This window comes from Vipera berus (assembly GCF_964194415.1).
Source record: "Vipera berus genome assembly, chromosome: Z".
Classification (NCBI taxonomy): domain Eukaryota; kingdom Metazoa; phylum Chordata; class Lepidosauria; order Squamata; family Viperidae; genus Vipera; species Vipera berus.
In genome coordinates this window covers 50645440-50658508 of record NC_138205.1, presented here as the reverse complement: position 1 = coordinate 50658508, position 13069 = coordinate 50645440, and the positions used below count along the sequence as shown (strand labels likewise).

General features: G+C 40.7%; 1 protein-coding gene across 1 annotated transcript in view; it reads left to right on the top strand.

Moving 5' to 3' along the window:
- The window catches only part of MRC2 (mannose receptor C-type 2), a 124590-nt gene that overhangs the window by 93819 nt on the left and 17702 nt on the right, over positions 1-13069 (top strand). The window contains exons 22-26 of the mRNA XM_081345399.1: positions 3686-3849; positions 10508-10616; positions 11544-11782; positions 12469-12637; positions 12821-12970. Of these exons, the coding sequence (XP_081201525.1) occupies positions 3686-3849; positions 10508-10616; positions 11544-11782; positions 12469-12637; positions 12821-12970 (831 nt within the window). The remainder of the gene's footprint in view (positions 1-3685; positions 3850-10507; positions 10617-11543; positions 11783-12468; positions 12638-12820; positions 12971-13069) is intronic.

Here is a 13069-nt window from a genome sequence, read left to right as displayed (position 1 = left end):
AAGATAAATTGAAACACAAAAAGGACAAGTATAAAAAGTGGGAAAAGGGGCACATAACTAAGGAAGAATATCAGCAAATAGCCCGAGCCTGCAAAGATGCAGTGAGTAAAGCTAAGGCTCAAAATGAACCAAGACTTGTGACAAAAGTAAAAAATAACAAAAAAAGCTTCTTTCAACATGTAAAAAATAAGAAAAAAGTTAAGGAAATGATTGGTCTATTAGTGGGAGAAAGTGGCAAGAAGGTGACAAGGATCAGGGAGAAAGCAGAACTACTCAACTTGTTTTTTGCATCCATATTTGCACAAAGGGAAAAAACAGTCCAATCTATCAAAAACAGTACTGTAAAAAACAGATTAGAAACACAAGTTGAGATAGGCAAGAAAATGGTAAGTGAGCACCTGTCCACCCTAGATGAGTTCAAATCACCAGGACCAGATGTACTACACACCAAGGTTCTGAAGGAACTGGCAGATGTGATCTCACAACCACTGAACTATATCTTTCAAAGATCCTGGAGCACTGGGGAACTACCAGAGGACTGGAAAAGAGCTGATGTAGTTCCCATCTTCAAAAAAGGGAAAAAATCAATCCAGGAAACTACAGACCTATCAGCCTGACCTCAATATCTGGGAAGATTCTGGAAAAGGTAATCAAGCAATGAATTGGTGAACAAACAAAGTCATTACCAAAAGCCAACATGGGTTTGTCAAAAACAGATCATACCAGACTAATCTTATTGCATTCTTTGACAAGGTGACAAAATTAGTGGACCAAAGGAATGCTGTGGATATAATTTACTTGGACTTCAGTGAGGCATTTGATAAAGTAGACTTGATAAGATAGAAAAATGTGGGTTAGACAGCATCACCACCAGATGGATTCGTAGCTGGGTGACTGGCCGTACTCGGCGTGGAGTCCTCAATGGAACTGCATCTACATGGAGGGAGGTGTGTAATGGAGTGCTCCACAGCTCTGTTCTGGGCCCATTGCTATTCAACAAGCTCATCAAATTTGCACCAAGCTGGCAGGAATAGCCAACACTCCAAAAGATAGGCCTAAGATACAGAAGGATCTTGACAGACTTGAACATTGGGTGCTATCTAACAAAATGAAATTCAGTGGTGAAAAAAGTAAGATTCTACATTTAGGCAAGAAAAATCAAGAAAAACCAAATGAACAAGTATAGTATATGTGGTACCTTGCTCAATAGTAGCAACTGTGAGAGGGATCTTGGAGTCCTAGTGGACAATCACTTAGATATGAGCCAGCAGTGTGCAGCTGCGAAAAAAGTGCTAGGCTGCATTAACAGAGGGATAGAATCAAGATCACGTGAAGTGTTAATACCACTTTATAATGCCTTGGTAAGGCCATACTTGGAATACTGCATCCAGTTTTGGTCAGTATGATGTAAAAAAGATGTTGAGACTCTAGAAAGAGTGCAGAGAAGAGCAACAAAGATGATTAGGGGACTGGAGGCTAAAACATAAGGAACAGTTTGGAATTGGGTATGTCTAGTTTAATGAAGAGAAGGACTAGCGGTGACATGATAGCAGTGTTCCAGTATCTCAGGGGCTGCCACAAAGAAGAGGGAGTCAAGCTATTCTCCAAAGCACTTGAGGGCAGGACGAGAAACACTGGATGGAAACTAACCAAAGAGAGAAGCAACCTAGAACTAAGGAGAAATTTCCTGACAGTTAGAACAATTAATCAGTGGAACAACCTGCCTCCAGAAGCTGTGAATGCTCCAACACTGGAAGTTTTTAACAGCTGTACTCCTGAAAATGAGTTTCAATTTGGAATTTCCAGAACAGTAAGATAAATAATCTTCACAGGAAGGAAAAAAGTTGTTTTTTTAACCAATGTGTGATAGCCAGATATTGATCTGTTTCTTTCTTTGCCTTTCAGCTTTATAGTTAGTAGTCTTTAGTATAGATATCTGGCTTATCCCCAAAATGTTCCATATTCTGCTTAGAACAGATGTGTTCTCTGATAGGCAGAACTTATTTTGTAGAATTCACTCCAGGAATATCTGAAGTAGTAATAAAGAATAGAAGGCTCTGAAGATATAAATACTGTATTTATTTTAGCTGTTGAATAAAGTTACAATGGCACTGAAAAAAGTGATTTATGACCAATTTTCACACTTATGACCCTTTCAGCATTCCCAGGGTCATGTGATTTACATTCAGATGCTTGGCAACAGTGATATTTATGATGGCTGCAGTGTCTTAAGATCATGTGATCCCTTTTGCAACCTTTTGACAAGCAAAGTCAATGGGGAAACCACCTTTTATATCAGAGGTGTCAAACTCAATTTCAGTGAGGGCCGCATTAGCATTGTGGTTACCATGGGGGGAGGGGTTTCCTCCCTTCCTTTTCCCCTGCCTCCCTCCTTCTCATTCCCATCTCTCTCCTTCCTTCCTTCCTTCCTTCCTTCCTTCCTTCCTTCCTTCCTTCCTTCCTTCCCATTCCCATCTCCTTCCTGCCTACCTGCCTGCCTGCGCTGATCCTGGGCTTCTGCTGATCCTGATAGCTGATTGGCACTTCTGCAGGGCTGTCAGTGCTCAGCAGAAGCGCCAGGATCAGCACCAGACTCCGGCTGATCAGCGTCCTTCCCCCGAAAACAGGCCGCTCACTCATTCGCCATTCCTCTGAAAACAGGCCGCTAGCTCACCCTTCCCTTGAAAACAGGCTGCTCGCTCGCTCACCCTTCCCCCCAAAACAGGCTGCTTGCTTGCTCTCAATCACTCTTCCCCCAAAAACAGGCCGCTCACTCACTCACCCTTCCTCCAAAAACAGGCTGCTTGCTCACTCACCCTTCCCCCAAAAACAGGCTGTTCACTCACTCACCCTTCCTCCGAAAACAAGCTGCTCACTCTGTCTCTCCTCACTGCTTTGTTAAGAAAAACCTCTTCGCATCTCACTCTTTCTCTCCCTCTTCTGCCAAAACCTGCCCCTTTTATACCTTCTCTTCTCTCCACCACCCTCCTCCTTTTCTCTTCCATGTGTGCCAGAATCTCCAATTACTATGTCGCCACATGCGCCGATCCTGGGGCTTCTGCCAAGCTCTGCAGCTCCAGCTGATCTCCAGGTCTGTGTGGTGCCACTTAGCTGGTTCCCTCCCCTGCTACACTTGGCTAGGGGTCGCGTACCACCTGCCAGATGCTGAAGTACCACTGGTGGTACGTCTACCACCGGTTGAAAAGCCTTGCTCTAAACAAGACCATTGTAGAATAATTGTAGAGTCTCATTATTACCTGAAGTATATGCCAAAAAGTGATAGGATGAGTACCATTTCAATTCAAGACAAGCCTTTCTTTATGCTATGCTCCAAGCATAGATTCAGAGGAGAAAATATTGAACAAGTCTGAACTGATGCCTTTAGCAGTACCAGAGTTAAAATAGTATTCTGACATCATCCAATGAAGCTCATGGTGTATAAAATCTGTTAGCCTTTATTCTTCTTTATCTTGAATGTTGATCAGGAGCTGCAGTTAAACAGAGGTAACAAAGCCAAGGAGGACAGCAAATTTTATAATAGGGACAACAGGGAAACACTAATAGTGTGGATAATGGAATTCAACTTTTGAGTTCCTAGCTCCACTTAGAAAAATAGCATTATCTTCACTGCTTTTTCTCTAATCATATGCCAAGTACTTTCCATTCCTTTGTTTCTTTCCTGCAGCTCTTATAACAACTTTTCTTCCAAATGTGACTTTTGATATATGGATTGGTCTCCATGATTCCAAGAAGGAATTTCTCTGGGTAGAATCTGAGGCTGTGAAGTATGTGAACTGGGCCCCTGGAGAACCATCTGGATATGGAACATCCACTGCTAGTGATCAGCCAGTGAGTTGAACTTCTACTGCTAATAGCATAATTAAGGCTCTGGATTAAGTAAAGCACAGGAAACGTATTCAGTCAAACAGGATTACAATTTCTGTTCAGGCTTCCCTGCCCACCACTGCAGAAGAAAAGGTTTTGCCTTGTGTATCTCTAGGATGCGGCTTTTGAATTTTAAAGAGTAAGTCAATCATGAAAGTGGCCTTTCATGTATTTTCATAAACAAATGCTAAGAATTTCTCTTCAAGCATTTTGGCATGAATTTCAGAGAACATTTTTCTTTTCCTTCTAAATAAATATATAATAAAAGCGGGGTTTTTTGTATTAAATGATCTCTTAAAAATATTAAAACTTGCAATTAGAGTTAAAACTAGTATCTAGGCCAGCATTCTGTTTAACCAGCCACCTATTTTTCAAAGATACTACCAGCACATCTTGTAACACAGGTAGTCTTCAACTTACAATTGGTCATTTAATGAGTGTTCAAAGTTATATGAGGAAAAAATAGATTTCAATGTGTTCTTGAAGTTATGATTCCCCAATTATCCCCAAGGCCATGTGATCATATTTTAGGCATTTGGCAACCTGTTTGTACTTATGACTGGTTGTCAGGAGTCCTATGATTATGTGATTGCTATTTGCAATCTTCTCTGCTTGTTTCACCAGAAATTCAATATGGAAGCCGGCAACGAAAGTTGCAAGCTGCTGCCACTGCAGAAGGATTTCCCCTCCCCTCTGTGTGAGGGTGGGGGAGACTCCTGCAGGGAAGGGTGGAGAAACAAAGATCTTTGGTATGCAAACTTTTCTCCAAGCCAGTGCCAGAGTTTCCCCCATACATCATGTAGAGGAGAACTTTGGCACTGGGCTGGAGAAAACAAGCTTGCATGTTGAAGATCTGAGCTTCTTTCCAACCTTTCCAGCCAGAAAGCTAGCAAACATGATCTTTCTAAAGGGTAGATATCCTTTTTCCAGCTTTTCTATATTTAAGGAAAGCTTGCATTTGCTAGCTTTCTGCTTGGAAAGCCAACAAATACAAAGTTTCTAAAGGGAAGAAGGGCTGTTCAGAAACACTGAAGATCCATCCAATGAAGCGAGGTAAGCACTTGAAAGCTGAGCTGCTTGTTGCACCTGCATTACATTGGAATTTCCCAGAAGCTGTTGGGAAGAGTTGCTAGCTGTGAGTTTAGGGGGACTGAGACAAAATCCAGTGGAGCAAGGTAGCTAAACTAAATATCTAAAACAGCAGTAGTACATTCAGGGTAAGTGCATCTGTGATTGCAATTTTATTTTATTCCAGAATGTTTGGCTTAGTTCAGTGCAATACTTGTTTTGCAGCTGTCTTTTGGGGTACTCTTTTCAAATTTGGATACTGTCCTAAACAAATTAGTAAGGAGGCTTGGTGGAGCAGTGGGCTAATGGCTCCTTAAGTAACACCAGCTGCCTGTAATTAGTGCAGGTTCGCATCCCACCAGGCTCAAGGTTGACTCAGCCTTCCATCCTTCCGAGGTAGGTAAAATGAGGACCCAGATTGTTGGGGGCAATAAGCTGACTTTGTAATAATGCCGCTTTGGGGGGGGGGGCGAAAGCCCTAATAAGCAGGCATATACATAGAATGAAGGCTATTGCTAAGCACATTGGTTTGTGCTTAAATTGTAAGCCGCCCTGAGTCTTCGGAGAAGGGCGGGATATAAATGGGATTAAAATAAAAAATAAAAATAAAAATAAATTAGTAGTCTATATGGACAGATTGCTTATCTGGAGTCTCTAGTCTGTGCTCTTCAAGCAAAATTAGGTATACAATTCAGCTGTTATGCTCTATTGAGCTGCCACACTATACCAGCCCCTTCTACCACAAAGATCCTGCAGGAGAAAGGCAGCATGGACAACCGTGGGATCTGGCAGGATGAGAACTGTGAACCACAAACACAAAGCTTTTGCCATCTCTTGTATAACAGATACAGTGCCCTTGCTGACTTTAATAGGGATACTAAGGTGGCAGGTCAAGGTAGTTGTGATGATGATAGCTCAATCATGGTGTGAGACAAATTACTTGTTTTGGGTAGGAGAAAGTGTGAATCAGGTATTATACACTAGTCACACAAGAAGAGCAAGGCATCCAAAAAGAGAAGCCACATTCTGGTTGGTGATTCAAATACAAAGGATGTAAATTTAGGAAAGGATATGGAGGTTTTGAAAGAGGTCTGGTGTTTGTCAGATGCTACTCCTAGCAGAGACAAGAGGTGGTATATTTAAGATAGTCAAGAAAGCCAGTAAAGACTATGAGATGGATGCTATTGTACATCTTGACACGAATGATCTGTCCCAAAAATATGTACTCTCTGTGCAGAATGATTTCCAGAATTTGGAGCAGGAACTTAGTAGCATAAGCTGTAGGCATACTTTTTCAGAGGTTTTGCCAGTATATAAGGAACAAAAAAGGAAAAGGCCAGCATAAAGTGGAGTTAAATGTGTGGCTAAAGGAGTGGTGTAGGTTTTGGTTATATTAGTCATGATGTCTATTGCTGGTCCAATGAAAGACTGTACAAAAGAGATGGTCTGAGTTACTTGACATTAAATTCATAGACTTTCTGGACAAACATTTAAACTAAACAACAGGGACAGTGAGTTAATTGATATAAAACATTTGTGTTCCCAGCAATCTAAAATTAATAGGGTTATCACTGCATGTAAGAGAGAAGTTTGTGCAGCAAGAATATCAATTTTGCTGTCAAGCAAAATCAAGCTGGTGATGACCTATAAAGCCCTAAATGGCATGGGTCTGGATTACCTTAGGGAGCACCTGCTACCAGCATCAGCTTCCCATTGTCCTGTGCGTGCCCACAGGGAGGGCCTCCTTAGGGTTCCGCTGGTTAGAGATTGCCAGCGGGTGATTCCCAGGGGGAGGGCGTTCTCTGTGAGTGTGCCCGCCCTTTGGAACGAACTGCCGATGGAGCTTCAGACTGCCCCCGACCTTCGCTCATTTCGCCGGGACTTAAAAACCTGGTTGTTTGAACTGTCTGGCCTGGACTGAGGGATTTTAAATTTTAAGGTATTTTAATTAAATTATATTAAATTATATTAAATTAATTTTAAAATTTTAATTTTATTGTTACTATGAATTGTGGGCTTGTACTAATTTAATTCTATTTTATTCTCTTTTTGTACTGTTTTAACTGCCCTGTGAACTGCCCTGAGTCCTTCGGGAATAGGGCGGTATATAAATTCAACTAATAAATAAATAAAATAAATAAATAATAGTTCCATACCAAGACTAATCAAACAGGTGGTAAGGAAGTAGGGAAACTCAGGCACAACACAGGTTATATAGAATAGAGGTCCCCAACCTTTTGGGCACCAGGAACCGGTTCCATGGAGAGAGGTTTTTCCGTAGACCAGAGGTTGCATGGTTTTGTGTGTTGCCTGCATCTCATGGATGGGGCTTTGCCTGTTTGTGCGGACCAGTTGCTGGCATCCCATGGTCCAGTACTGGTCCACAGACCAGGGGTTCGGGACCCCGATATAGAAAGTAAACACAGGGTCAGTCAAAAAAGGACTCAAATGTCTATACACCAATGTACAGACTATGAGCAATAAACAGGATGAATTAGAAATTCAAGTAAATGAAAGCAGATATGATATAGTTGCCATTGTGGAAACTTGGTGAGATGAAACCCATAAATGGAACATACAACTAGAAGGGTTTAAATTATTTAAAAGAAACAGACCAAATAAAAGAAGAGTTGTACTATATATGAGAAATAACTACATCTCTACAGAAATGGAGCACAACAATGATGAAAACTGTCTTGAATAAATCTGGGTCAATATAAAAGGGGGGAATTGACATTAGCATAGGTATATACTATAGGCCACCCAACCAAACAGAGGAAATAGATGAAGTTTTTGCTAGTCAGTTAATTAAGGTATGTAGAAAGCACATCACAATAGTAATGGGGGAACGTTAACTACCCCAACATCAACTGGGAGACAAAGTGGAAGATCAAACAGGTTCATGACAAACCTAGCAGACAACTTTGTCTTTCAAAAAATAGAGAAGGGAACTAGGGGATGAGCCATATTGGACTTAATTGTCACTAACAGAAATGAAATGATAGAAGGTGTTGAACTAACAGAAACCTCGGGGGGGGGGGAAGAGATCATGCAATATTGGAATTCAATGTTATGCAAGCACAAGCAATAGAACATAGCCAGCCTGGAGTCTTGGACTTTAAGAGAGCTTGGGAAGGATTCCATGGATGAGAATCCTCAAGGGGAAGCTTAAGAAATTTTGAAAAGTGAGAGTTTAAATCCCAGTTTAGCACAATACCAACAAAGAAGAAAAATAACAGCTTTCAAAAGGAACCAGTATGGCTACATAAAGAACTCTTAAGATAAATTGAAAGACAAGAAGGACAAGTATAAAAAGTGGAAAGAGGGGCACATAACTAAGGTAGAATATCAGCAAATAGCCCGGGCCTGCAAAGATGAAGTGAGTAAAGCTAAGGCTCAAAATGAACCAAGGTTTGCAACAAAAGTAAAAAAAAACAAAAAACCCTGCTTTCAGTATGTAAAAACCAAGAAAAAAAGTCAAGGAAATTATTGGTTCATTAGTGGGAAAAAGTGGCAAGAAGATGACAAGCAACAGGAAGAAAGCAGAATTACTTAAGTCATGTTTTCCATCCCTCCTTACCCAAAAAGGAAAAACAGTCCAACCTATCAAAAACAGTACCGTAAAAAACAGATTAGAAACACAAGTTAAAATAGGCAAGAAAATGGTAAGTGAGCATCTGTCTACCCTAGGCAAGTTCAAATCACCAGTACCAGATGGATTACACCCCAAGGTTCTGAAGGAACTGGCAGACGTTATCTCAGAACCACTAAACTATATATTTCAAAGATCCTGGAGCACTGGAGAACTACCAGAAGACTGGAAAAGAGCTGATGTAGTTCCCATCTTCAAAAAATAGATCCAGGAAACTACAGATCTATCAGCCTGACCTCAATACCTGGGAAGATTCGGGAAAAGATAATCAAGCAATGAATCAATGATCACCTAGAGGCAAAGAAAGTCATAACCAAAAGCCAACATGGGTTTGTGAAAACCAGATCATGCCAGTTAAAGAAGGGCTGCTGGAATTGGGTACGTCTAGTTTAATAAAGAGAAGGATGAGGGGTGTCATTATAGCAGTATTCCAATATCTCAGGGGCTGCCACAAAGAAGAGGGAGTCAAGTTATTTTCCAAAGCACCAGAGGGCAGGACAAGAAACAACGGATGGAAACTAATCAAGGAGTTAGTCACCTAGAACAAAGGAGAATTTTTCTGACAGTTAGAACAATTAATCAGTGGAACAACTTGCCTCCAAAAATTGTGAATGCTCCAACACTGGAAGTTTTAAAGAAGAGATTGGACAATCATTTGTCTGAAGTGTTATAGGGTTTACTGCCTAAGCAGGGGGTTGGACTAGAAGACCTCCAAGGTCCCTTCCAACTCTGTTATTCTGTTCTGTTCTGTTCCGTTCCGTTCCTTTCCTTTCCTTTCCTTTCCTTTCCATCCCATCCCATCCCATTCCTACTCTACTCTACTCTACTCTACTCTACTCTACTCTACTCTACTCTACTCTACTCTACTCTATTCTATTCTATTCTATTCTATTCTATTCTATTCTATTCTATTCTATTCTATTCTATTCTATTCTATTCTATTCTATTCTTCCTTTTTTCACCCCAGTGAGGCAGTTCACTCTTGCACATGGAAAGGAGGGGAATGCCTGTAGTGGGCCGAAGAAACAAAACTTGAATTTTTGGTATCTTTGTTTGCATGACCCAATGCAGGAATTCTCTTTTTCCCTCTTTTGGCAGGCAGCTCTTTCTTTTTAAGAAGAGATTGGACAGCCATTTTTCTGAAATGGTATAAGGTCTCCTGCTTTAGCAGTGACTTGGACTAGAAGATTTCCAGGACCCCTTCCAACTCTGTTATTCTTTTATTCTCCTCTGTCTATTTAATGACCAATGTAGTCACTTAGTATCTACAACTGAAAGTGTTGGGATTGCAGTTGTAGAATTAAATGGTTATATGGGCACCTAACTTAACTACCAAAATGACTTGCAACCGAAATCCGAGGCCCAATTGTGATCTTAAGCCGAAGACTACTATCAGTAGCAGTGAGTTCCAAAGTTTGGTAAAGATGAAGTAGCAGCTTGGCTAAGTTCATGTGGCATGAACTAAAATTGAATAGGATAGTTTGTGGTTTTTACGTACTGCAGGAATCAGGTTACTGGTTCAGCATATTGGGTATACTAAGCTATCACACGTATTTATTCCACAATATGATTATTTTTCAGGTATAATAAGCTATGTGAAAACCACAACTTGTTTTAGTGTATAGTGTGTTTACTTTTGTGTTTCTCTGGAACCCATTGTCTGTTCTGCTTTGCCTATAGACTTGTAATATTTGCCAAGAGCAATTTCATATGTGACATGTTGCAATAATCGTAAGACAAGAATTGGACAATTCAGTGTGGACATAAGCCATTAATCAAATAAATATTTATATGGTCATAAGCCAGCAGACACTTAGACAATTCTTGATGTTGTTTGATAGCTACCTTCTCATTGTGATTGCAGGTGTATGATTTTGATTTTCCTGGTTCTGTTTTTCATAGACTAACTGCGTTGTAATGTGGCATGGCCTCCCTTCCCTGTTTACAGGCCGTTGGGATGATAGGAACTGCCAAGAGGAGAAACATATTTTTATCTGCCAGAGAAGCAAAGGTAAGAGGAATAATGCAAGAAAATAAGATTGGCTTGTTATGCTTAGCAGAGTGGGCTTGTGATAATTTTGATTCCTTATGCCAGGGATGGTGGCATTCATTTCTGTTGTGCACAAGGGAGGAAGAATTACATTAGTCTGTGGCAACAACGCAGATACAAGAATCTGGTAGCACCTTCAAGACTGGCCAACTTGAGGCATATGATTTCATGAGCAGCAACTTTGTTCATCAATTACATGCATGTTCATAAAAGCTGTTGCTTCTCATCACAGAATATGCCCCAATAAAATTGATTAGTCTTAAAAATGCTTCCAGAGTTTTAATTTGTTTATTGCCAAAGCCCATTAGTCTTGAAGATGCTGTTTTGGTGAGCACTTATTCAGGATGCTATGGCCCTTGATTTCTCTCTGCAACATGTATCTGATGCAGGAGTTCCATCCAGTTTTCCTTACTCCAACTGATTAAGTATCAAATAAGATAGGGAACAGATACATCCATCCTCGTTTTTTATTAACAATGAGAAAACAGTCTTTAACAAGGGTCAGAAGTAAAATAGAGAGGTTAATGTTCTTCTCTCATTTATCCTCATCTGCTTTATCCTGGTCAAACTACATCGAGGAGGTTTCCTAGCTAAAGAATTAAATTAATTAGTATCTATAGATATATCTTGGTTCTCCCACCATCCTTATACAGTGGCTTCCAGGAAGAACTAAAGTTCTATTTCACAGAAATGATAAGAAAATAACACAAAAATAACCACTGTTTTCAGTGAAATGGAATAAACACTAAGAAACTACTTGATATTCAGCAAATTGCTACTAATTTTTGAATAAAATCAATATTACTTTGTTAATGGCTCTAGGCTATATTTGTAAAGTGTGACTGAGCTTTTATTTTCTTTTTCTCAAATTCTTCCCCCACATCCAAGACCCTACTCTAAACCCTTCTTCAACATCCTTTTCTCCTGTTCTCAACTCTACCCTTTCATATCTTAACAATACTTACCGCGTCCTGATGAAGCCGCTCAAATGGCATGAAGCTGTGTTGTTATGTGAGAGTCTCAATGGAAGTCTAGCAAATGTGCTAGAACCATTCACCCAGGCCTTCCTCACTCAGGTAGTCAGCAGTTTACATACCCCACTCTGGATTGGTTTGTCCAATGAAGAGGTGAGTCAACTATATTTGGAAACCATAGCATGTAAATCAAACCTGCCTTGCATGTAGTAGATACAAAAAATGGAAACATATCTAGGGGTCTGACATTGTCTGAGTTTATGTGTTGGCTAAATCATTGCTCTGGAATAGCAAATGGTGAAGCTATAAGGAAGTAGTGAATGCTGACTGGTTCACATTTCCAAAACTTCCTATAGAGAATTATTATCAGTGTGACCCTGTAGTGCAGGGGTGTCAAACTCAATTTCATTGAGGGCCGCATCAGCATTGCGGTTGCCCTCAGGGGGCCGGGTGGGCGTGGCCTACTGGGTGGGCATGGCTAGAGTGCGTATGGCCTACTGGGTGGGCATTGCCAGCTCTACATCGTTCGCATCAAAGGTGCCTGAGGGTCTGGGCAGGAGTGGGACAGATCTGAGGGTCTCTGGCAGAAGGAGGGTCTCTGGGCCAGGGCCAAGGCAGTGGGGGCCGTTCCCTCACTGTTTCCAGGATGGCTTCGCGGGCCACATGAAACCACTTTGTGGGCTGGATCTGGCCCCCGGGCCTTGTGTTTGACATGTCTGCTGTAGTGCATGTGAGGATCATTCAATACAGCATAATTATAAATATATGACATCAAATATTTTGTAGCCAGATTGATTAGTCCAGTGTGGCAAAACTTTATATGTATTGACTTTTTTTAGGGGAAACGTAATTATGGATGGTTTACAGATGAGACTGTCTCCTACACAAACTGGCAAGATGGAGAACCACAACAAATTGTGGGGTGTGCATACATGGATATAGATGGAACATGGCGAACTGCTGCTTGCGACACAAAGCTTCAAGGGGCCATCTGCAAGTTGAACACAGGTAATTTACCTGTATGATAGCTATACAGATAGAGAAGGGAGTGCTGAAATAAAGACTCTCCTCTCTCATCCCCTGAATTTTAATGAAGGGGTCAGAAAAAAAATCATTTTGTCATTTGTTTTTAATGACTAAAACCAATGTAAATATTTGCTAAGTTTCTTCTAACCAAGTATTCTACTTCAGGATCCCTTTCTTCACACAAGTGGAGCTACAATGGAAGTTGTCCTAAAACACTAGAAGATTCCTCTTGGGTTCCTTTCCGAAACCATTGCTATGCTTTCCACATGGAAGTTATTCTAGGTCAGAAAGAAGCTGTGAAGAAATGCCAGAAAGGTGAACTTTACTAGAATTAATGGATTCTTGTCTGTGTTTGTTTTGACTATTACTTGTTGGAAGTGCTGCATATGATTAGAGCAGGGATCTTTAAACTTG